Source organism: Dipodomys ordii, unplaced genomic scaffold, assembly GCF_000151885.1.
Source record: "Dipodomys ordii isolate 6190 unplaced genomic scaffold, Dord_2.0 Scaffold14, whole genome shotgun sequence".
NCBI classification, from domain to species: Eukaryota; Metazoa; Chordata; class Mammalia; order Rodentia; family Heteromyidae; genus Dipodomys; species Dipodomys ordii.
The window spans coordinates 14,079,247-14,101,653 of NW_012267230.1; the positions used below are offsets into that span (position 1 = coordinate 14,079,247).

At 42.8% G+C, this 22,407-nt stretch overlaps 1 protein-coding gene and 1 pseudogene across 1 annotated transcript in view; one reads left to right on the top strand and one right to left on the bottom strand.

Annotated features, from left to right (window-relative positions):
• The window catches only part of Crebbp (CREB binding protein), a 115,382-nt gene that overhangs the window by 50,378 nt on the left and 42,597 nt on the right, over positions 1-22,407 (top strand). Inside the window, exons 4-12 of the mRNA XM_013011223.1 lie at positions 26-266; positions 1,513-1,626; positions 10,148-10,390; positions 14,992-15,094; positions 16,206-16,352; positions 17,706-17,823; positions 18,723-18,894; positions 19,215-19,259; positions 21,639-21,763. Of these exons, the coding sequence (XP_012866677.1) occupies positions 26-266; positions 1,513-1,626; positions 10,148-10,390; positions 14,992-15,094; positions 16,206-16,352; positions 17,706-17,823; positions 18,723-18,894; positions 19,215-19,259; positions 21,639-21,763 (1,308 nt within the window). The remainder of the gene's footprint in view (positions 1-25; positions 267-1,512; positions 1,627-10,147; positions 10,391-14,991; positions 15,095-16,205; positions 16,353-17,705; positions 17,824-18,722; positions 18,895-19,214; positions 19,260-21,638; positions 21,764-22,407) is intronic.
• Positions 13,407-14,342, bottom strand: LOC105981805 (annotated as a pseudogene).

Here is a 22,407-nt window from a genome sequence, read left to right on the forward strand (position 1 = left end):
ACTAAGGTTCTTTTGTTCTTTTTAGTCACAGATGCAGACATCAGTGGGAATTGTACCCACACAAGCAATGGCAACAGGTCCTACTGCGGATCCTGAAAAACGCAAACTGATACAGCAGCAGCTGGTTCTACTGCTTCATGCTCATAAATGTCAGAGACGAGAACAAGCAAACGGAGAGGTTCGGGCCTGCTCTCTCCCACATTGTCGAACCATGAAAAATGTTTTGAATCATATGACACATTGTCAGGCTGGGAAAGCCTGCCAAGGTAAGTGCTCTTTTCTGAACTAGTGGCCATGGTCAGGGTAGAATGTGCCTTTGTTCTTGTTGTGGTCACAGGCTGTGCACCCTTCTGTACTGACCCCTTTCTGGTGTGGCCTAGAACATGTTGCTCTTGCACCCACCACCTGACACTCAGCTGCCTTTGGAAGGCTCACCTGCTAAGGAGAAAGGCAGTTTGGTTTTCTAATAACTTAGATTTCTTCTGCATAAGGCTAGGATCTGTGTTCTTTTCCTGTCTTGGAAGACTATCTCTTCTTGAACACTCCTGGTTGTAAATATCTAGATTGTGATTTCCTTTTGGGCAGTGACTAGCACATGCACAGACAGGCACATGCCCTTCTCTGAACCTAGCATCTGTCTTGTTCATGGACTCAGACCTGCTGCTGCCCACTGCTCTGCTTCTCTGCCCTACATCTTGAGGCTACTCCAATGACAGCAAGTTGTCCTGGGAGACTGGCAGTGACATGGGAGACTGTGTGCACCGTTTCACCCCAAGGCACATCATGTGTTCCCTTTACCCCCTTTTCCAGACCCCTCAGTCACACTGAATGAGGTGAACTGTTCACATGAACAGCTGTGCCTTTTCTGTCATCTTTATCTTCTTTCCTTCTCTTCTTTCTTGTTTCCTAAACCTTGGGGTAAACTCTACCTTGTCTTTCTCCCATTGTGTCACTTGTGAGTCCCCAGAGTAATCCTGATCATGAGTAGGTTGGAACAGGTAAGGTTAGACTTCGAAGAAGAAGACTGAGAATAGCTAGAGCATTGATTATCCTCTCCAGTACTTTACCATAAACACTCAAGGGTCTCTTTCAAAATTTCCACAGACTTCTCATTTGCTTCTCTATCTACATTTCTTCAACTGAAGTATTTAGATGCTTTCATCTTTAAATACAATTCAGTGTTTTTATTTTAAACAGTGACATTGCAGAACTATATTTGTTTTACTTTTCAGTTCTGTATTTCAGGTTGAATAGTTTTATTTTGTTTGTGGGCTAAATCTTAATCACCCATCATTCATAACATTGCCTCTATGGGAAGTTTTCTGTTTGGAGTTTTTGACAGTCAACTTACAAACTTTTTGGAAAGCATTCTGTAAGTTGAAGATGCCTGTATTGTGTTATGGTTACACTTGTTACCATTTTCTTATGGAATCTGGCATTATAATTTAGGTGTAATTGAAAGTGTGACGATTTGGATAGAAAAATAACATCTCGTTGTTTTTCTGGTCATAGTTGCCCATTGTGCATCTTCACGACAAATCATCTCTCATTGGAAGAACTGCACACGACATGACTGTCCTGTTTGCCTCCCTTTGAAAAATGCCAGTGACAAGCGAAACCAACAAAGTAAGTGAGCACGGGGGCAGAGAAGCTTGGAGATGAGACTAGAATGTTTTAAGGGGTTACCAGCTGCAAAGGGCAGTAGTAAGGCAGTGCAGGCAGAGATCCAGGTACAGCCAAGCTCAACCTGTAGATAACCCACCCGTTAGTGAAGCTGATGGCCACGTCCATGTTGAGCTCTAATTTACCCTCCTCCCTGGCCCTACCTTGTATGCATGCACTTGGAGTGCAGTGCATCAAATAGCAGATATGAAGATGGGTTTTTTTTTCTCACAGTTACCAAGTATGAGGAGTTGAATGCTGTGTCACTTATAGTGGCACTGACACGGGAAGGTGAAACAGTACTTCTTTTGCATTAGATATCCCTCCAAACAAATAGTGAAGGCTCTGTCGGTTAGGTTGGTCAGTATAAGATTCCCACATGGAGAGACATTTACGAACTTTCTTCCTCCTACTCAGAGATGCAGTTCCCAGACCTATTCCACTTCCATTGAGAGTCTCTGCTCCAGGACTGGCACATCTGCTCATTCCCATTGTTTTGTTGTCTTCTGAGTTGTCTGTGTAACCCTTAGAATGATCGGTTCTACACCAATGTCTGTTCATTTGGGAGGCCCCATGAATCCTACCATTTGTAGGCATCAAAACAATAAGAAAACTGAATATCTCTTCTTTTTAAGGCGTTTTCTATCATGTCAGTGGTCTCTGGGAGTGTTCCTCGTTTGGATAGCTAGGAGGAGCCCTTCGGGCTCAAGGCACAGTCTTCCTCATCTTCCTCCATCTCATCTATGCCAGCTTTTCTCCTCCACAGTTGTGTTCTGAGTTTACATTCCTCGTACTTCCTTCATCATCATCCTCAGGGTCTCCACCTGCAGCCGTGGGAACACATGCTGCTTTTTTTCCTGGCTGGCTGTGAGTGGCACAGGGAGAGATGGGAACCCTGATCCGAGAAGGTCATGGAGTGGAGCCGTGCTGGCTCCACGGTCTCCTCTTACATGTCCAGCTCCCCTCCCTTGAAGCTGTCACTGGGAGCTGTCCTTGTCTGTATTGAGAGAAATCTAGGGCGCGGGGGTCTTTTACTCTTCCTCCCTACACAGGAGTCCCAGTAAGTTTCTTTTTGGCAGTACTCACAGCCTCATATTTGCAAGGCAGGCATTCTACCATATGAGCCATACTCCCCCATCACAGTAAGTTTCTTTTAAAACTTAGTTTCCTGAATCAGTTATATTATTCTTTGACCAAAAATTGTACTTTAGTACATAAATTTTCCCAGACATCTTTTATATAAATAAAGTTCTAGAAGACTTAAGTCTTCTGGAGCCAGTTTATTTGGGATGGTAATAGTTCTGGTGGCATACTGACTACTTTTCTCCAAATTACTGTAAAACTTTTTAAAAAATGTATGGCAGTGGTTTAATTTATTGTGATTTCATTGTCAAGTTTGTACTTGTACAATATTAATTTCTTAAATAATAAGCTAGGATGTTAGTTTTTTAATTTGAGAGTGTGAAGATTTTGAGGTCTTTTGTGATTGGTATATATTGCTAGGAAAGTTCTAAACTTCTGTGATTTCTCCTTTTAAAAATATGTTTCTCTAAGCTGGGCACTAGTGGCTCACACCTATAATCCTAGCTACTCAGGAAAATGAGATCTGAGAATTGCAGTTTGAAGCCAGCCTGGGCAGAAAGAAAGGTCCGTGAGACTTTTTATCTCCAAATAAACTACAAAAAATGCTGGAAGTGGGACTGTAGCTCACATGGTAGATTGTTAGCCCTGAGCAAACTGAAGCTCAGGGGCACCAGAAGGAAAAAAAAAGAAAAAAGGGAAGAAGAAATACTTACGTGGTTTTGTTTTTAAAAAGAAAGAAATGTATGTGGTTTGTTTTTCCTTACATCTTTGTAACTGCCTCAGTATTAGGAAAACTGATTTGATGCATGCCCTCTCAAGTGGTAAACCACAGTCTCTCTACTAGTCATATTGTGAAGTGTTTCCAGGGTGATTCGATAGCAAATGTTACAGAGGAGGCTCATATGTACTCTGCAAAAGGTTTTGGTAGTTTTTTAATGAGAAAAATTGAAGATTTATTTATTTATTTATGTCAATTCTTGAACTCTGGGCTTTGTGCTCTTACTTGGGTTTTTTGCTCAAGGGTTTTTTTTGTTTGTTTTGCCATACCTTCACCTCTAACTTTTTGCTCGTTACTTTGAAATAAAAGTTTCACAAGCTTTTTTGCCCAGTTTGGGTTCAAACTGTGATCCTTGAATTTCAGCCTCCTGGGCATATAAAGTTAATGACAAGAGCCAACAGGTCCGACAGCTCTTTTTAAATGTTTCAACTGTTTCCCCCCCCCCCTTTTTTAATGCTGATACTGGGGGCTTGATTGATCTAGGTCCTTGTGTTCCACTTGATTTTTCCTATTCACAGCTGGCACTCTGCTACTTGAGCCATGCTCCTAGTCCAGCTTTTCTTTCCACTACTTAACGATAATTATCACCTACTTATCAGTTATCAACTAGTTAATTGGACTTTCCTGCCTGGACTGTTAACTGCAATCCTCAAATCTCAGCATCCTGAGTAGCTAGGATTACTAATATGAGCCACAAACACCTAGCTTAAGTGCTTCTTAAATTACATTTAAGCCTTGTGTGTGATGTTTGACTCTAGACCTGTACTTTTGTGAGTATGGAGTAATAAGTGAGGGCATTTTTAGCAATAGTCTTTCTGTAATTTTTTTTCTCCTAAAACAAATTGTGCTTATAATGTGTGAACTTTGGTTTACAAACTGAGAGACAAATGTGATCTGATCCTCTATAACTTAAGGTTAGATTCTAGAGGCAAATGACATATGCATCCAAATACTGTGGTGAAATGTGATGCATGTCCATGTGATCCTAGTGCCTAGCTTATACCACGGTGAGATCCTGTCTCAGAAACTTACAAGACACTGAGGTGATGGTCTCGCTGAAAGGATCTGATGAAGTCAGTGCTTTTGGCAATCCTTGGGAGGAGAACAAACATGTGCCTGGACTACTTCATAGAGAAAGGTGGGGCTGGATGGAGCTCAATTGAAGCATAATAGCTATGGAAGAACATTTTAGGCAGCAGTAACAATGTTGGCATAACACATAGTCTGTGAGGAGCGGATCTGATTGGACTCAGAGGTACCTGTGCAAGTGAGGTGGGCTGGAGTGAGCTTCTAAAGACCACAGTGTACTGCTGAAGGCCACCCGCACCTGCTGCTGGCACTCGGCACTGGGCCAGCACACAGCTCAGCTTTTTGGCATGACTGTCTCGTGTACACCTCATTGGTTGGCACACATCCTGTATTATTTTTAACTCCTATAATTGAAGTTAAAATACTATTGTGACAATCTTCCAAATCACCTTTATTGCTAAAATAAAACTCAAAAATGGTTTCTTTTTGGCTTATGTTGACATTTTAAATTTTCTTCAAACTATTTTCTACAAGCTCTGTGATGACTGATCCTAAGTTAAGCATCTTTTATAGAAATACTCAGTTGTTGAAATCTTAGAACTTTTTTGCCATCAGTCCTGATATCTGTGTGGCATGTGTCCAAGTTCCTCAACCAGACCCGGTGAGGTTCTTGCTAACTCAGAATGGAGTATTCAGGCCGCAAAGGTGATTCTGGGTTGTTTGTTAGAAATGTAGACATTTGGACCTGTCCTTCTGTATTATAATTTACATTTTTAACAAATTCTAGGGTACACATTAAGATTTGAAATGGTCTGCTCAGGATGCCTGCAAGGGCCAAGCTCCATAGAGAGGTGGCAGTAATCTCCAAAGGAGATCATAGGTTTCCCAGCTCTAAATCCCTCAAGGACACACATCAGTGCTTCAGGGTCATCTCCAGTATAGACTCGAGCTTGGGCACAGTGTGAGTCCTCACGACTGTTCAGTGGTCCCCCTCTAACATGTTGCTGTACTCTTGCCTTCTTGTTTGAAGAAATCTAAGGAATGGGTAGATTAGCCTCCTCGTCCACTCTGCAGTATGTCTCCTGCAGCCCCGACAAAGCCTTGAAATTACAAGTTGTGTCCATTTTCAGTGAGAATGATGAGAGACCGATGTTGCTGGTTCATTGATTGTTAGCAGCATGTACTATATAGACACTCTCAGTAGACCACTCTTCATATTCATGAGGGAAGGATTGCCTTGCCCTGTATAAAGAATGGCAGGTGAGGCTGGGTAGGCTTGTTCACATTTCTAATCCTAGCTATCAGGAGGTGGAGATGAGAACTGTGTTTCCAGGCCCACCACGAGGCCTGGCTCAAGCAGTACAACACGTTCCTACATGACAAGTAGAAAGCCCTGACTTCAACTCAAGTACCACCAAAAGGAGAAAAGAAAATGAAACAAGGAATGGCAGGTGAATCCGAGAAAGAACACACAATAAACTTGGCCTTTTATTTCATAAACCATGGTCTCCTGCTTTTCTTACAATAGAGTGGGAATGGTAAGGTAGAGAGGGTATTGGATTGCTTTAAAGAGGCAAGTAAGCCAAGCACCCGTGGCTTATGCCTATGATCCTAGCTTCTCAGGAGACTGAGGACCACAGATCAAAGCTAGCCCAGATAAGAAAGTCTGTGAGATTCTCACCTCCATTTAGCTACCAAAAAGCCAGAAGTAATAGTGTAGCTCAACTCGTAGAGCATCAGCCTTGAACCAAAAAGCTAAGAGACAGCTTAAGCCCCAGTACTTGTACAAAAGAAAAAAGGAAATCTAAAACTCAAAAAGGCAAGCAAATATCTGGGTTCAGGTACAACACCAAGGAGAACCCAAACCTGGCATATTAGGACACCTCAGAGTGAGGTATTACATCCTGTAGCCTGGTAACACATTAATCAGCTGTAAGCAACAGAAAGGAAATGAGGTATATGAATCGTAAAAGGACTAAGAAGATCTACCTCAGTAATTGCTGAAGAACTAGTGACTAGAGAACTCTTTCTTAGGATTTAGATAGTGAGACATTGCTGTCTTAAGTGCTCTGTTCTTATTTAGCCCCAAGGCACTTTTTCAGTCAGTTTGGAGCAGGATGGGGACTACACACAATGGCTGCAAATCCCCTGGACTTGGGTCCATGTGGCAAATGAGTCTCATGTGGATTCCTGTTTTGTTTTTTTTTTAATTAGCTTACATTAGTTATACAGAGGGGAGTTTCACTGTTACATCACTACAAGAGTTTACAATATGTTATGTATCCCACCTGTCAATCAACCGTGACTTCCACAGTAAGCCATGTGCTCTTCTCCTAGGTGTTCATGCTGTTTCATCTTGTAGCAATCATATGGATCTCACAGTAGCCTGTGCTTCATTGTCAAGCTGCTGTTTGTAATTTATTTTCCTTACTTCTGAATTGTTAGAAATGCCAAGCTCTGAGCATTATGATGGTATAAAAATAACGTATACATAGTCAGTCAGTGTTGACAGTGAGGTGTCTTTTGAGAGTGAGATACTGGCTACCCCGTCAGTGGCCTTGGCTTAAGAGTGACATTCACCCTAAGGTAGAGGTGTTGACTAAATCAGTGTCATTTGGGGAAGTGTGATGAAAGAATATAGAACAAAGTCAGGAAAGCACATCTATTTCTCAGAGAGGGAGGCCACAGACTCTTCCTTTTTTTTAAGTCTTGGCCATAATTGATCAGTATGACTATCAATTATAGTGTTCTTTTTTTTGTACCACAAGGTGATAGAAAAGTAAATTACTCTGGAACAGGAGTGTAGTTCTGTGGTAGAATGGTTGCTTAGCAAGTATGAGGTCCTGCATTCTGTACCCAGCACTCTTTAAAAAGTATCTTTAGTACCTCCTTAAAAAAAAATGTATTTGTTTCAGAAGTATGATGGGATATGTTTAAAGTTTCAGGGAATAATAACTGTTAGGTGAAACACTTTAAAAATATGCAAGACTATCTTATCTACATATTATAAGGTTTACCTTGGGAATTGCTTTTCATTTATAATAAATATGGTATTTGGTGTATGTAATTATATCTAATTAGCATTAATATGCTTGAGTTCTGAATATCATTATCAGAAAAGCTATGGAATGAGTACTGAAAAAAATTTTACACATTGCAGTTTAATTGAGATGCTCTAAAAAAATCAAGTAATTTATTATAGTTGGATTGATAGTTTAATGTAAGAACATTATTGTTACACATGATGGCTTGAATTTTAAAGAAAGAGTCTTAGTGGTAGTATTTCCCATGTCAAAAATTATATGTTATGACCATATCTAAAAATACAGTTGGACATGATAACCTATACAGGACTTTAGGCATTTACACAAAGACTAAAGGAAGATACCCTTAGTGGAAGAACTCAAAGGTGTAACTCCTGAACATTTAAAATACTATTTATCGAAACAAATTCCAGGAAATGGAAACATGGGTTTGTTTTGGTGATTGTGATGATACTTGGTTTTGGTTTTGGTTTTCTTTTTAGGAGGGAGCAATGGAGGGAGTTCTCAGAAAGGGAAGGAAGAAGGATGACCAAGTGCAATCATGCTATTCAGTATATACTATGTGAAAAATGAACCATGTAATTTGTGGGGTGGGATGGGAGAGGTAAACTGGGGAAAGGAGAAGAAAGGGGTGACATTGTCCAAAAAAGAAATGTACTCATTACCTGATTTACGAAATGGAAACCCTTCTGTATAACACCTTCATAATAACATCAGGAGGCTGAGATCTGAGCATCATGAATCAAAGCCAAATAGGACAGGAAAGTCCGTGAGAACCCTTTATTCATTTATTTTTATTTTTGTTTTTGTTTTTTTGGTGTGGGGGTAGGGTCAGTCATGGAGCTTGAACTAAGGGCCTGGGCACTGTCCCTGAGCTCTTTTGCTCAAGGCTAGCACTCTACCACTTGAGCCACAGTGCCACTTCCGGCTTTTTTTCTTTTTGCTTATGTGGTGCTGAGGAATCGAACCCAGGGCCTCAGGCATGCAAGGCAAGAGCTCTACCACTGAGCCACCTTCCCAGCCCCAAACCATGACCTTTAGATCTCAGCCTCCAGATTGGCTAGGATTATATACTGGAGCCACTAGTGCCTGGTGTGAGATTCTTATCTCCAGCAAACTACTAAAATGCCAGAAATGGAGCTGTAGTTCAAGTGGTAGAGCATTACTTTTGAGTTCAAAAGCTCAGGGCAGTTTCCAGGCACTGGGTTCATGCCCTAATATACCAGCATACACAGAGTGTGACAGAAAGGTGTGTGTGTGTGTGTGTGTGTGTGTGTGTGTGTGTGTGTGTGTACGCGTGTAACTTGCCATTTGAGTGTGTGTGTGTGCTTGCGCACGCGTGTAACATGGACTTCCTGGGGCTGGGAAGGTGGCTCAGTGGTAGAGTCCTTGCCTTGCATGCCTGAGGCCCTGGGTTCAATTCCTCAACACCACATAAGCAGGAGAAAAAAAAAGAAATGGACTTCCTTCTGTCTCCATGGCTGTTTGCTTTAGTCTCCTGGAGTTGGCCAGCTGGGCGGGACAGCCGCTCTCCAATCCACTTGTGGGCTTCAGTAGAGGTGGCTGATGATGGCTCCATGAAGAAGACAGACAGATCTAGGTTCTGAACAGCAGCGATTCTGAGATGATGCCTGAAGAAGTGAAAATCCAGGGAGAATCTTCAGCCCTTGCTCCAGCTCTTAAGTTTTAGCAGACCTGTATTCAGTCAAGTATTGCAGGCCTTTTGTCTTTCTTTTTCTTTTCCTTTTAAAAAAAATTTTGTTCTTGTACTGTGGCACGAATTCAAGGCCTCACACTCCTGCTTGCCTTTGTTGCTCACAGGTGATATTCTACCACTTGGGCCATGCCTCCAGCTCAGCATTTTTGTTCATTAGATAGTGTTCCTTAGACTTTTGTGCCCAGGCTGGCTTCGAACTATGATTAAAAGCATGAGCCACTAGTGCCCAGCCTGCTGTGATGCTGAATAGGAAGTATTTAACTGTACTAGATGTACATGTCTGTAATCCCAGTAATCAAGATCTCCAGTCATCCAGGATAGTGTGGGTTATATATTGAGATGCTGTCTCAAGAAAAAATTACTTAGGGGATTATATTTTAGCTTTATTAATAAAAGCTAGTTTACTAGACGTCATCTCTGCTAATCCCAAAGTTACATACGTAGGTGGGCAGGAAAGAAGCGTCAGGGTAGGAGACTATAGGAAGGCTCCTCCTTCTTTCGTCTCAGAGAGGGCTGCTGACCCCAAAGAATTAAATACTTCACTTTGTTATTCATGTATCGCTCCCTAGAACTGGCTACTTAGAAGTCTAGGTTATAATACATACTGGTTTTTATTTAGTGATCTCTGTTGCTTTTTTTAACAGCTTTTTGTGCTTCCAAAAAGAGTAAATGCATAATATTCTTTCAGTCTAGCCCTTGATGGTCTTGTTTGAATGTTTTATGATGTACATGCAAGGTCTTTTATAAGATTTTATTTGCATATTAGTTTTAAAAATCACTTGCGAGCTACTTCCTTTTATTTAACCGTTTTTGCCTGTCTGTTTGTTATTCTAGCCATCCTGGGGTCTCCAGCTAGTGGAATTCAAAATACAATTGGTTCTGTTGGGACAGGGCAACAGAATGCCACTTCTTTAAGTAACCCAAATCCTATAGACCCCAGCTCCATGCAGCGGGCCTATGCTGCTCTTGGACTCCCCTACATGAACCAGCCCCAGACGCAGCTGCAGCCTCAGGTTCCTGGCCAGCAACCAGCACAGCCTCCAGCCCACCAGCAGATGAGGACTCTCAACCCCCTGGGTAGGTGGACGAGCACCCAAGAATTCCCTTTGCATTGGAAGAATGACAGCTCTTACAGGAACCCAAGGCTGTTTTCAGTTCTTGTTTTTACTTCAGAGTCAATAATTGAAATAACAACCTAAGGAAAAGCTCAAGTGCCCAATGCAAGGAAGATGCCCAAGCTTGTAGAAAGAACAGGATTTTCAAGGGAAGCAGTGTTTGGCTGCGTGCTGTACTGCTGCTGTCTAGGTAGTTTTCGTAAAGGACATCCAGTGGCTCAGAATGCAAAATACCACAAGGTAGCATTAGGCTGTACCGAAATTGGGTGGACTTCTAAGTAGACTTGTTTATTTGATGAGGAATTGGTAGGTATCTGCTGGTTCCAGGCACATCTTGATTGTGGTCCACCCACCATTGCAAGTAGCAGGTCTCACTCAAGCTTGTTAGCAACAAGGCAATCAGAAACCTCCTAATGTCACATCTTCTGTACAGATTGGCATTTCTTCTCGTCACACTGGATCATCATTTGCCAGCCTCAGACCACTTGCTCACATATCTCCACAATTTCTTACATTCTTACATGTTGTTTTAACATAGTTCTCTGAATGGGCACAGTCCTTGATGCCTCAGGTTTACACCATGTTGAGCAGTACTGTCCGTAAAGTCAGGGCGAATAATGCTCTTGCCTAGCATGCACGAGGCCCCAAATCTGATCCCAGCTCTGCCAACAAAACACATTGAAACTAAAATTAATATTATGCATGTGTTGTTTTTTGGAAAACAACTGCCTAATGACCTGTCCGAATACTGGCCAAGAGAATGGGTTGGAGCCCTAAGACTAGTCAAGTTCTGTCTGACTCTTCCCCTGCTGATAGAATCACTTGACAATATTGTTAATTTACAACTTCTTTTTACTTTAATATGAAGATTATAGAATCTAGCCATATATAGATACAGATATGTATAATTTTTTTACAATACCATTGACTTTTATTCATGTTAAGTCACCTGAAATGATGCATTTAAACGCTCATTAATTCAAATAGCTACATAAACCTATTTCCATGGATGCCTAATAGCTCATACCTAATACCACACAACCTTATGACAATTCCCACACCAACAGTACTTTGTAAATTGTGGCCCAGGTATTACTCCCATTTTGTCCCCCCAGCTATCAAGTGTACATGATGAAGAGAAGTTTTAGATAGGGGATGCACCTGGAAAGTAAGTTCCACACACATGTTGCAGAACTGCTGGTCTCGTGTCCATTTATGAACTCTAGGGCTGCCAGTGTCATGTGCAGTTTATTAAAGCTACACTATTTAAGTAGCTTACTAAGTTTGCATAAATCAGGTTAAACAAGGTGTCAACCTGTAACAGACTGTGCACTTTAACTGAACATGGCAAAATATTCACTCTTTGAACTTTACATCATCTTTGGATGTCAAACAGTGAAGCAAATCCCAACAGTTTACACAAAAAACAGCTTACTAGGGATGTGAATGTGGCTTAGTGGTTAGAGTGCTTGCCTAGCATGCATGAAGCCCTGGGTTCAATTCCTTAATACCACATAAACAGATAAAAGCTGGAAATGGTGCTGTGGCTCAAATGGTAGAGTGCTAGTCTTGAGCCAGAGAAGCTCAGGGATGGTGTCCAGGCCCTGAGTTCAAGCCCCAGGACTGGTGGGAAAAAACAAACAAAAAAGTTTTCAATTTACAAAACATTGTGTCCCATACTGGTTAATCCAGGCAGTTAACTAATTGATCTATGCAACTTTATTGAAGAAAAATCAATTACTAGCAGAGCTATTAGTTGATCACTCATCCATTAACATTTTGTATCATTTATTCAGTGCTATATTGCACAGTGTATTGGAAGATAGATTAGCTAATAGCTGCAAGCATCCTAACAATTTACATGAAAATTACAAAGTTTGAGACCTTATTTTGGAATACGAAGGGTGTTTGGCTTCCAATTTCCATTCTCGGTAGAACAAGAACAGGTCATTTCTTTATTGACATGAATAAAATATATAACAGGGCTGGGAAGGTGGCTCAGTGGTAGAGCGCTTGCCTTGCATGCCTGAGGCCCTGGGTTCGATTCCTCAGCACCACATAAGCAAAAAGAAAAAAGCTGGAAGTGGCGCTGTGGCTCAAGTGGTAGAGCGCTCGCCTTGAGCTGAAGAGCTGAGGGACAGCGCCCAAGCCCAGACAGAGTTCAGGCCCCACGACCGGACCAAAAAAAATAAATAAAATATATAACATTTTTTTGTTCTGCTGATGCTCTAAATTCAGTACCAATTCTCCCACCACGTGTAAGTTGTGATCATAAAGTATACTGTGTAACCTCAAATCTCTTAACAGTGGAAGGCTTAACAAAGAATGGATCCTGCTAGGATGTTGCTTCTTTGATGTGACAACTGAGTATCCATCTCCTTCCCCCTCAGACGTTTCTTCAGCATGTTAGAGCAGTGAGGAATGTTTTTTAGTCTCCTAACCAAGTTAAGAGTGAAGATTTTAGCCACATAATACACGTGCTCAATTTTTTAAAAAATTACTCAATCTTGGACAACTGTTTTCTTGTAACTACTTTGCAGTCTCTAAAAGCTGTCCAAAGCTGGAAGATATTAAATTTTCTCAGATGAACATGTGACTGCATGGAGGGAGGTAAACAAAATATTAAAGTAAAAAAAAAGATGCTGGGCGCTGGTGGCTCACGCCTGTAATCCTAGCTACTCAGGAGGCTGAGATCTGAGGATCACAGTTCAAAGCCAGCCAGGGCAGGAAGGTCCATGAGGCTCTTATCTCCAACTAACCACCAAGAAACTGGAAGTGGTGCAGTAGCTCAAAGTGGTAGCACATTAGCCTTGAGCTGAAGAGCTCAGGGACAGGGCTCAGGTCCAGAGTTCAAGCCCCTCAACCAACCAAAAAAAACATGAGGTCTGATAGTTGAGTAGCCAGATAGGAAATTAAAAAAGGAACAGTAATTTAAGGTTTACTCCAGCTATAGTGTAGATTATTCTGAATTTAAGGTATCATAACCTGGCATACTTCTGAGTCTATTCCCGAGATATTCTCTGTCTGTTTTATAGATCTGTGCAATATCTGACACGAGGGGGTCATCTGGGTTTGGATCACATAGCAGTGAACAAATGAATAAAAGAACTTTGGAAACAGTTAAAGCAGGAGGCCACTGTGACCTCAGAATATCAAGACAAAGGCTGCCATTACTGTTAAAATTTGGATGATAAATTCTGTTGTAAATATAACCTTAGGTGGTTTGAAGGAGTAGTCTTTAGGAAAATGAATTGTCAAAAAGAATACACCAGCTGGGTGTCGGTGGCTCACACCTGTCATCCTGGCTACTCAAGAGGCTGAGATCTGAGGATTGAGGTTTAAAGTCAGCCTGAGCAGGAAAAGTCCGTGACTCTTTTTTTTTTTTTTGCGGGGGGGGGGGGGGGGGGGGGTTGGGGTCCAGCTGTGGGGCCTGAACTCTGGGCCTGGGCGCTGTCCCTCAGCTCTTCAGCTCAAGGCGAGTGTTCTACCACTTGAGCCACAGCGCCACTTCCAGCTTTTTTCTTTTTGCTTATGCGGTGCTGAGGAATCGAACCCAGGGCCTCAGGCATGCAAGGCAGGCGCTCTACCACTGAGCCACCTTCCCAGCCCCCTCTCCCCCTCGTAAGACTCTTATCTCCAATAAGCCACCAGAAAATCAGAAGTGGCAATGTGGCTCAAGTGGTAGTGCACTCGCCTTGAGCTGAAGAGCTTAGGGATAGTGCCCAAGCCCAGAATTTGAGCCCCATGACTTACCAAAAAAGAGAGAGAGAGAGAGAGAATACACCACCCTGATATGGGCTGTCATTAGGTCCCATAGTTGTGGCTCGGCAGTGAATCATGTCATCCCCACCTGCACCTGTAGAACATAGTGCTGGAGGGTCTCAGACCAGATCACTGAGTTCCTCATTAATCTTTTTCTTAGTCTCTGCTTTTTACCTGGCTCTTCACTATCTTAGTGCGTGTTCAAAGAGTCCAGACAAAACTAGATTATTCAGGTGGCTGGGGAAAGACTGCATCTTTATCTCTCGCTGGTTCTGCAAGATATAGGTACACTCCACCTACCAGCATGCTCCTGCCCATGGCCGGGCAGCCACCACGACCACCACCACTCTGGTGGCCATCTACATTTTTATTCTTCATTTTTTGTATGTGACTTTCTTTTATGATACATTAAAAAGAATAAAAACCAACACAGATGTATGTGACAGGTCAGCCTCGTTGGCTAGGTTTGACATTAATGTAACAGAACCAAATTTGGACATTGCAAATGAGCTGTTATAATTCACTCTATAGCAATAGAGTACATTTAAGATACCAGTAGCCTCCAGAGCATGCTTTATTTTTTGTTACAAAGTACAGTAGGAAAGAGTCAACAATGGAATTTGAATAAGTTGGCCAAGATTACTGAAATGTAGCTCAAAATTCTATCATGCTTTTTTGTATATTTTATTACTATACCTCATATGAATTGTTTATTTATATGGTGATTTGTTTATCTACTATAAGAACTTTGAAGTATATATTATAATCTAGGGATTGATTGATTTTTCTTTGTCTTTGAAGGAAACAACCCAATGAACATTCCAGCAGGGGGAATAACAACAGATCAGCAGCCACCAAACTTGATTTCAGAACCAGCTCTTCCAACTTCGTTGGGTGCTTCCAAGTAAGATCAAGGTTTCAGTCAGTTCTTGTCTGAGGGATAAGTGTACGTGAAAATGGACAAGGATCACATTAGTTTAGGTCTTTTATCACTGTGTGGCAGTAAAGGGTTTCAGGAAAGAATGGCATTTTTCTCCTTTAAAATTATAAATATAACTGAGCACCAGTGGCTCACACCTGTCATCCTAGCTACTCAGAAGGCTGAGATCTGAGGATCACAGTACAAAGCCAGCCTGGGCAGGAAAGTCTGTGAGACTCTTATCTCCAGTTAACCACCAGAAAACCGAAAGTGGTGCTGTGGCTCAAGTGGTAAAGCGCTAGCCTTCAGCTGAAGAGCAGAGAAATAGCACCCAGGCCCAGAGTTTAAGCCCCACAACTGACAGAAATAACATAAAATTATAAATGTAGGGGTTGGAGGCATGCCTCAGCTGGTACAACACCATCCAGTGAGCAAAAGCTTCAGCTACCAAGTTTGAGTCCTAATTTTAAGCCTCCTCCTCAAAAAATTATAAATATGGAACATGTTGGATGCTGGTGGCCCACGCCTGTTAATACTGGCTACTTCGGAAGCTGAGATCTGAGGATCAAGGTTCAAAGCCAGCCTGGGCAGAAAAATTGAGAGTTTTATCTCCAGTTAACCAGTAAAAAGCAGGAAGTGCAGGTATGGTTCAAGTAGTGCTAGGCTTGAGTAAAAAGGCCAAGTAAGAGTGTAAGGCTAGAGCTGAGAAGATGGCTCAGTAGTAGAGCGCTTGCCTTGCATGCATGAGGCCCTGGGTTCAATTCCTCAGCACCACATAAGCAAAAAGCTGGAAGTGGCGCTGTGGCTCAAGTAGTAGAGCGCTAGCCTTGAGCTGAAGAGCTGAGGGACAGCGCCCAGGCCCAGAGTTCAGGCCCCACTACCGGACCCAAAAAGAAAAAAAAAGTGAGACCTTGAGTTTAAGCCTCAGTATCGGAAGTAAATAAACAACAGAATAAACATAGTTTGAATTTTGTTGGATTTTTGCATCTGTTAGCTTAATCTTTTTAAGTTATATGTATTTGACGATAGCTTTATCTAAGTGTGTTTGAGACACTTGACTAGCTAGGTGAAGCGTCCTTGTTCTTGTCCCCCTCAGCCCACTGATGACTGATGGTTCCAGCTCGGGTAGCCTTGGAAGCCTCAGCACAGTGCCTGCAGCAGCGCCTCCCTCCAGCGCTGGGGTCCGGAAGGGCTGGCACGAGCACGTCACTCAGGACCTGCGGAGCCACCTGGTGCACAAACTGTACGTACCGACGCGGTGACAGAGTATGGACGCGACTTTTCAGCTGCATAGAGTTCTGATTTGTTCCACATTTGTCCACTGGCTCCCAGGTGATACAGTGCCCTAGAGCCACAGAGGATCAGTAGTTGTTAGAAAGCCACTACCACTGCTAGAGCCTGGGAAAATTGGGTCTCCTAGCCTTGGTCCTCCATGGATGGGTACAGGTATCATAGAACAGAAGGGCATGAGCTAAAGCTGCAGTTGAACCTCTGAACTCTGGGACTGGTTCAAGCAAGAGCTTTACCTTATTCTGTAATTCAGAACTATAGTTGTAGAGACTCCTAAAAATTGGGGGAATTGGAATGAGTATAAATAGCATCATACAGTTAGTTAATACACAGAAAGTTAGCTTTTCAAAATAAGCTACCTCAATTGAAGGTGATGTTAGTCAAATAGATTTCTTAGAGGTTTTTGTCCTTATTTTGATCCTCTTAAAAATGAATAGGGCTAGTGTACTCATTACCTCACTCATGTAACTGTAACCCTCTGTATAGTATCTTTACAATAAAAAATTAAAAAAAAAAAAAAAGAATAGGGCTGGGAAGGTGGCTCAGTGGTAGAGTGCTTGCCTTGTATGCATGAGGCCCTGGGTTCGATTCTTCAGCACCACATAAGCAGAAAAAGCCGAAAGTGGTACTGTGGCTCAAGTGGTAGAGTGCTAGCCTTGAGCTGAAAAGCTTAGGGACAGCGCCCAGGCCCAGAGTTCAAGTCCCACGACCGACCAAAAAAATGTTCAGTAATTCTAATACACAAAGTTGCAAACCACTGCAACTGTCAAGACAAATAATCCTGACTCACAGCCTTCTGTTTCCAGCCCTTCCCCATTGGAAGGATGACTGGTGTGGCCTCCAAAGTTGAGGTGGGTTTCCCCAGACCCGGTTTTGCTCTTAGAACAGCAGCAATTGAAGTTTTACCCTGGGCAGTCTAGTTCTTTGTATAGAGTGCTAGCCTTGAGCTGAAAAGCTCAGCGGAGGAGCGCCTACCTGGCGAGCGCAAGCCTCTGAGTTCGAGCCTCAGCTCTGGGGGGAAAAAAAAAAGGCTGAGGGACAGCGCCCAGGCCCAGAGTTCAGGCCCCATGACCGACCCCCCACCCCCCAAAAAAAAAGAATACTTTAAAAAGTAAGCATTTAAAGTCATATTTTCAAAATGACCCATGTTGTTAACAGAAAAAAGACTTTTGACTAATAGCAACACTGAGAGATTTGGGGTTTTGCTCATCAGTTACCACAGTTAGTCCATTTGCTGATCCTGGTTTTTGCTGGTTCTCATGTGACCACCTTGAAAGTAGGTTGATAGAGTGTGTTATCCTTTCAGTGTCCAAGCCATCTTCCCAACCCCTGACCCTGCAGCTCTGAAGGACCGTCGCATGGAGAACCTGGTTGCCTACGCTAAGAAAGTGGAAGGAGACATGTATGAGTCTGCCAACAGCAGGGTAGGTCAGCAGGAAGTGGTTGAATGTGTCATAAAGTGAAAACACTATTTCTGTCTGGTTTGTACAGAAGTGGGGAACCTCTATGATCTACAGGACCCAATAAAGTCACAATTAAAGGGTACACATGCAGGCACTGGTGGCTCACTCCTGTAATCCTAGCTACTCAGGAGACTGAGATCTGAGGAGCCTGGTTCAAAGCCATCCCCGGCAGGAAAGGCCATGAGACTCCAATAAACCACCAGAAAAACTGGAAGTGGCACTGTGGCTCAAGCGGTAGAGTGCTCGCCTTGAGCTGAAGAGCGCAGGGACAGCACCCAAGCCCAGAATTCAATCCCCACAACTGACCAAAAAAAAAAAGGGGGGGGGGACGGTGGCTCACGCCTGTAATCCTAGCTACTCAGGAGGCTGAGAGCTAAGGATCACGGTTCAAAGCCAGCCCAGGCACAAAAGTCCATGAGACTCTTATCTCCAGTAAACCACTAGAAAACTGGAGTGGTGCTATGGCTCAAGCTGTAGAGAGCTCGCCTTGAGCTGAAGAGCGCAAGGACAGCGCTCAGGCCCAGAGTTCAAGCCCCATGACCGACAAAAAAAAGGTACACAGGCATCATTAGGAATTAAGAAAAAAAAAAGATCCTTATCCTTATGCTAAATGCTTACTTTTGATTCTAATACTTAAAAAAAAAATGAGATCAGATATAGTTCAGTGATAGACCACCAGCTTAGCATATGCCAGGCCCTGAGTTTGAATCTCAGCAGCAGTGGGTGGGGAAAGCTAGGGGTATGACTCAAGTGGTGATATCACCTGCAAGAGGCCCTAAGTTGCTAATTAGGACGTACTAAACAGATCACTTGTTTTGAATAGTTTTAATTGCCTGATTTTGAATGTTATTGTGTTTTAGGATGAATATTATCATCTATTAGCAGAGAAAATCTATAAAATACAAAAAGAACTAGAAGAAAAACGGAGGTCGCGTTTACATAAGCAAGGCATCTTGGGAAACCAGCCAGCTTTACCAGCCCCCGGGGCTCAGCCTCCTGTAATCCCACCAGCTCAGTCTGTGAGACCTCCAAGTAAGGACTACCTTTCCTTCTACCTGCCCTTAGCCTGTTTGCTTTTTTCTTCGTTGTTTGGGATGCATGCCTTATAGTACAGAATTATATTCTCCAGAAATCAGCACTTGAAACTGTTTTTGTGGTAGTGGCCTGCAGGGGCATTGAGTTTCTGTCATGGGAAGGGTCTTAAAGTATGTGTTGGCATCAGAGCACAGTGCTTTTGGACTCATTGACTAGGTTCCCTTGGAAGTTTGAAGTCCTTCATAGGAAATTCCTTGTTGTAAAATCAAGGGTTATTTTAAATAACCAGTATTTGTGTTTTTTATTTTCCACTATAGATGGACCTCTACCCCTGCCAGTAAATCGGATGCAGGTTTCTCAAGGTATTTTAACTATTTGTTGTAAAAATATTTAGTTTTAACTTTCAACAGCCAGAACCTCTTTTTTTTCCCCCCTTTTCCTTGTGTATATCCTGATAGCCTTTGCCAGTAGGTGGAGGGATACACTCATTCCATTCCTTTTTTTTTTTCTGGTCCTGGGACTTGAACTCAGGACTTGTACTCTAGCCCTGAGTCTCTCTGTGCTCAAGGTAGCACTCTACCACTTGAACCACAGTACCACTTCTGGCCTTTTCTGAGTAGTTTGTTGGAGATAAGAGTCTCACAGACTTTCCTACCCAGGCTGGCTTTGAACTGCGATTCTCAGCTCTCAGCCTCCTGAGTAGCTAGGATGATGGGTGTGAGCCACCAGCACCTGGCTTCCTTCCATTCCTTTTTGCTAAGAAGAATTCAGTCCTTAGGTAGTATGAATCTTTTCTGTTTGGAAATTTAGAGAATATAGGATAGCTCTCCAAAGAGATCAGAAGTAGGGTTGGGAATTTTTTAATGAACAGGTAGACCTTACCAGAGAAAGTTCCAAAAAGCAGTATTATACATGAGTCAGGGCATGTCTGAATGCTCAGAGAAAAACATGGGAGTCCCAATCCTGTGGTTGTGGGGGTACCTGTGGTGGGGATGAGGAAGAAATGCCTATGGTTCCAGATAATGCATGGGCTTGAAGTCGGGCTGGTAGGTGTCATTTCAGGAGGCTGTGTGCAGAGACCCAAACCAGTTTGGTAGATGGCAGCTATCTGAGCATGTTTCATAGGTTCCCTCTAGGTTTGAGATTCTAGAGTCTCTTTTGTTTGGGAGTTCAGGGCCAAAGGACATTTGGAAGCCTTTGAACTCTTGACAGATTGAGACCTGAACAGTTAGGACATTTGTCTAGGATGAGAGGTGAGGTCATGATGTTAAATAGATTCTTGTTTTAGTGCAAGAGTTTGGCAGGGAAGGTAAGTTGTTGAAAGTTGTGGTAGTGGTACTGCATACTGAAATAGACATAGAATAAAGTCACCAGCATCTTGTTTAGATGGACTGGATTTGAGAGATGAAAGAAACCAAGAAGTCAGACAATTGGACCATAAGATAGTGGCTGAATGCTGTGTATAAGCATGTCATGAACTTTGGTCTAGATAGGAATAGGCTGCTGGTTTGGAATGTGACAAGACAGCTGGTTAGGTGTAGGTGATTGGAAGATTCAATTTCTAGGTGAGCACTTACCAGCCTCTCTAGTAAGTGGAGTTCTTTGTGAATGTGGATTTCTTCAGGTGCTTTTTCTTAGTACTTGCACATAACTCTCAAGAAGGAAAAGCTTACAGGCTTCCTGGAAAGTCTTCTTGGGTCTTGTTAGCCCTTGGTTCTTTGAGAATGCCATATCTAGTCTCTGAAGGTGGTACACTGTATGTAGGTAGGACTGCTCTTTAAAAATCCTCTCATGGCTGCAGCCAATGTTAAGGAAACACCTTCTAGAAACAACTTGAAGGATTCTGTTAGATTTTAGTGTTGGTCTGAAGACTAACTTAAACTGTGCTTTGTCTAGAGCCCAAAGTTTGCAGAGTTTTATAAAAAATTAGTAAGAACTAACTAGCCTCTAGTGTCTTACGCTTGTAGTCCTAGCTACTCAGGAGGCAGAAATCTGAGGATTGCAGTTTGAAGCCAGCCTGACAGGAAAATCTGTAAGACTCTTATTTATCTCCAATAAACTACTCAGAAAAAAGCCAGAAGTGACAGTATGGCTCAAGTGGTAGAGCTCTAGCCTTGAGAAAAGAAGCTGAGGAACAGTGCTTGCCCTGAGTTCAAGCCCCAGGAGTTGAACTAACTAGCCACTGTGGTGGAGATAATTCTAGCTGCTGAAGTCTCTGTCAGTGATGTGATGTTCCTATGAGCTGCCAGAGGCTGAGGAGGAGAACCCTTGGCTCCGGCTCCTGGATGCTTTCTAAATACTCCAGTTGTGTTTTGAATCTTAGCAGAGGTTCTAACAATAAATGTAATACAGCTGTGAAGCTTGGGAGCCTGATGCTCCAGTGGTTGTTGAGGATGGGGTTCACTGAGAGTCTGGCCTTCTGAGCTGTCTTCATAGATGAGAAGAGCATCTTCTTGCTTCACAGTATCCTTGCTTGCTTTGTGTCTTTGGTTTCTTGAACATGTCACCTGGCTTCATCCTGACCTGCTCTAGTGTCTTTTTTCCTGACTTGCTCCCAGCCCTCCTATGCAACCCCTGTCACGGGAATGCCATTTCCCCTGGGTAGGGAAAAGTCTGTTCTTCAGTTGAGTGGGTTCCACTCACTTGACTGTCATATACTTGACTGTGCTCCATCTTAGCATTTAATGAGTTGTAATTGTTTTCTGTGGTGGTTTTTCCTAATGAAATGTCACTGTTTATAGGGATGAATTCATTTAACCCAATGTCTTTGGGAAATGTCCAGTTGCCACAAGCACCGATGGGTCCACGTGCTGCCTCCCCCATGAGCCACCCTGTCCAGATGAGCAGCATGGCCTCAGTCCCAGGGGTAAGGCTTTGCCTCTCAGCTTTTGTCTTATCAGGAACATTATCTGCACAGAGAATGTCCGTGGGCATCTGAGAGTTCTGTGCTACTTGTTCTTTTGAGTTCGTTTTTGTTTTTTGTCAGTCATGAAGCTTGAACTCAGAGCCTGGGTGCTGTTCTGAGCTTTTTTGCTCAAGGTTAGCACTGTACCACTTTGAGTCACAGCGCCACTTCCAGTTTTCAGTGGTTAATTGGAGATAAAGAGTCTCATGAACTTTCCTACCTGAGCTGGCCTTGAACTGCGATCCTCAGCTCTCAGCCTCCTGAGTAGCTAGGATTACAGGTGTGAGCCACTGGCACCCAGCCTCATTTCTTTTTTGGATGGTTGCGGGGCTTGAACTCTGGACCTGGACACTGTCCCTGAGCTCTTCAGTTCAAGGCTAGCCCTCTACCACTTGGGCCACAATACCACTTCCAGTTTTCTGGTGGTTTATTGGAGATAAGAATCTCATGGACATTCCTGCCTGGGCTGGCTTTGAACTATGATCCTCAGATCTCAGCCTCCTGAGTAGCTAGGATTACAGGTGTGAGCCACTGTTGCCCCAGCCCAGATATCTCTGTTACTGCAATAATAAAGAATAATTTGGTTAGTGTTTTTTTTTTTTTTT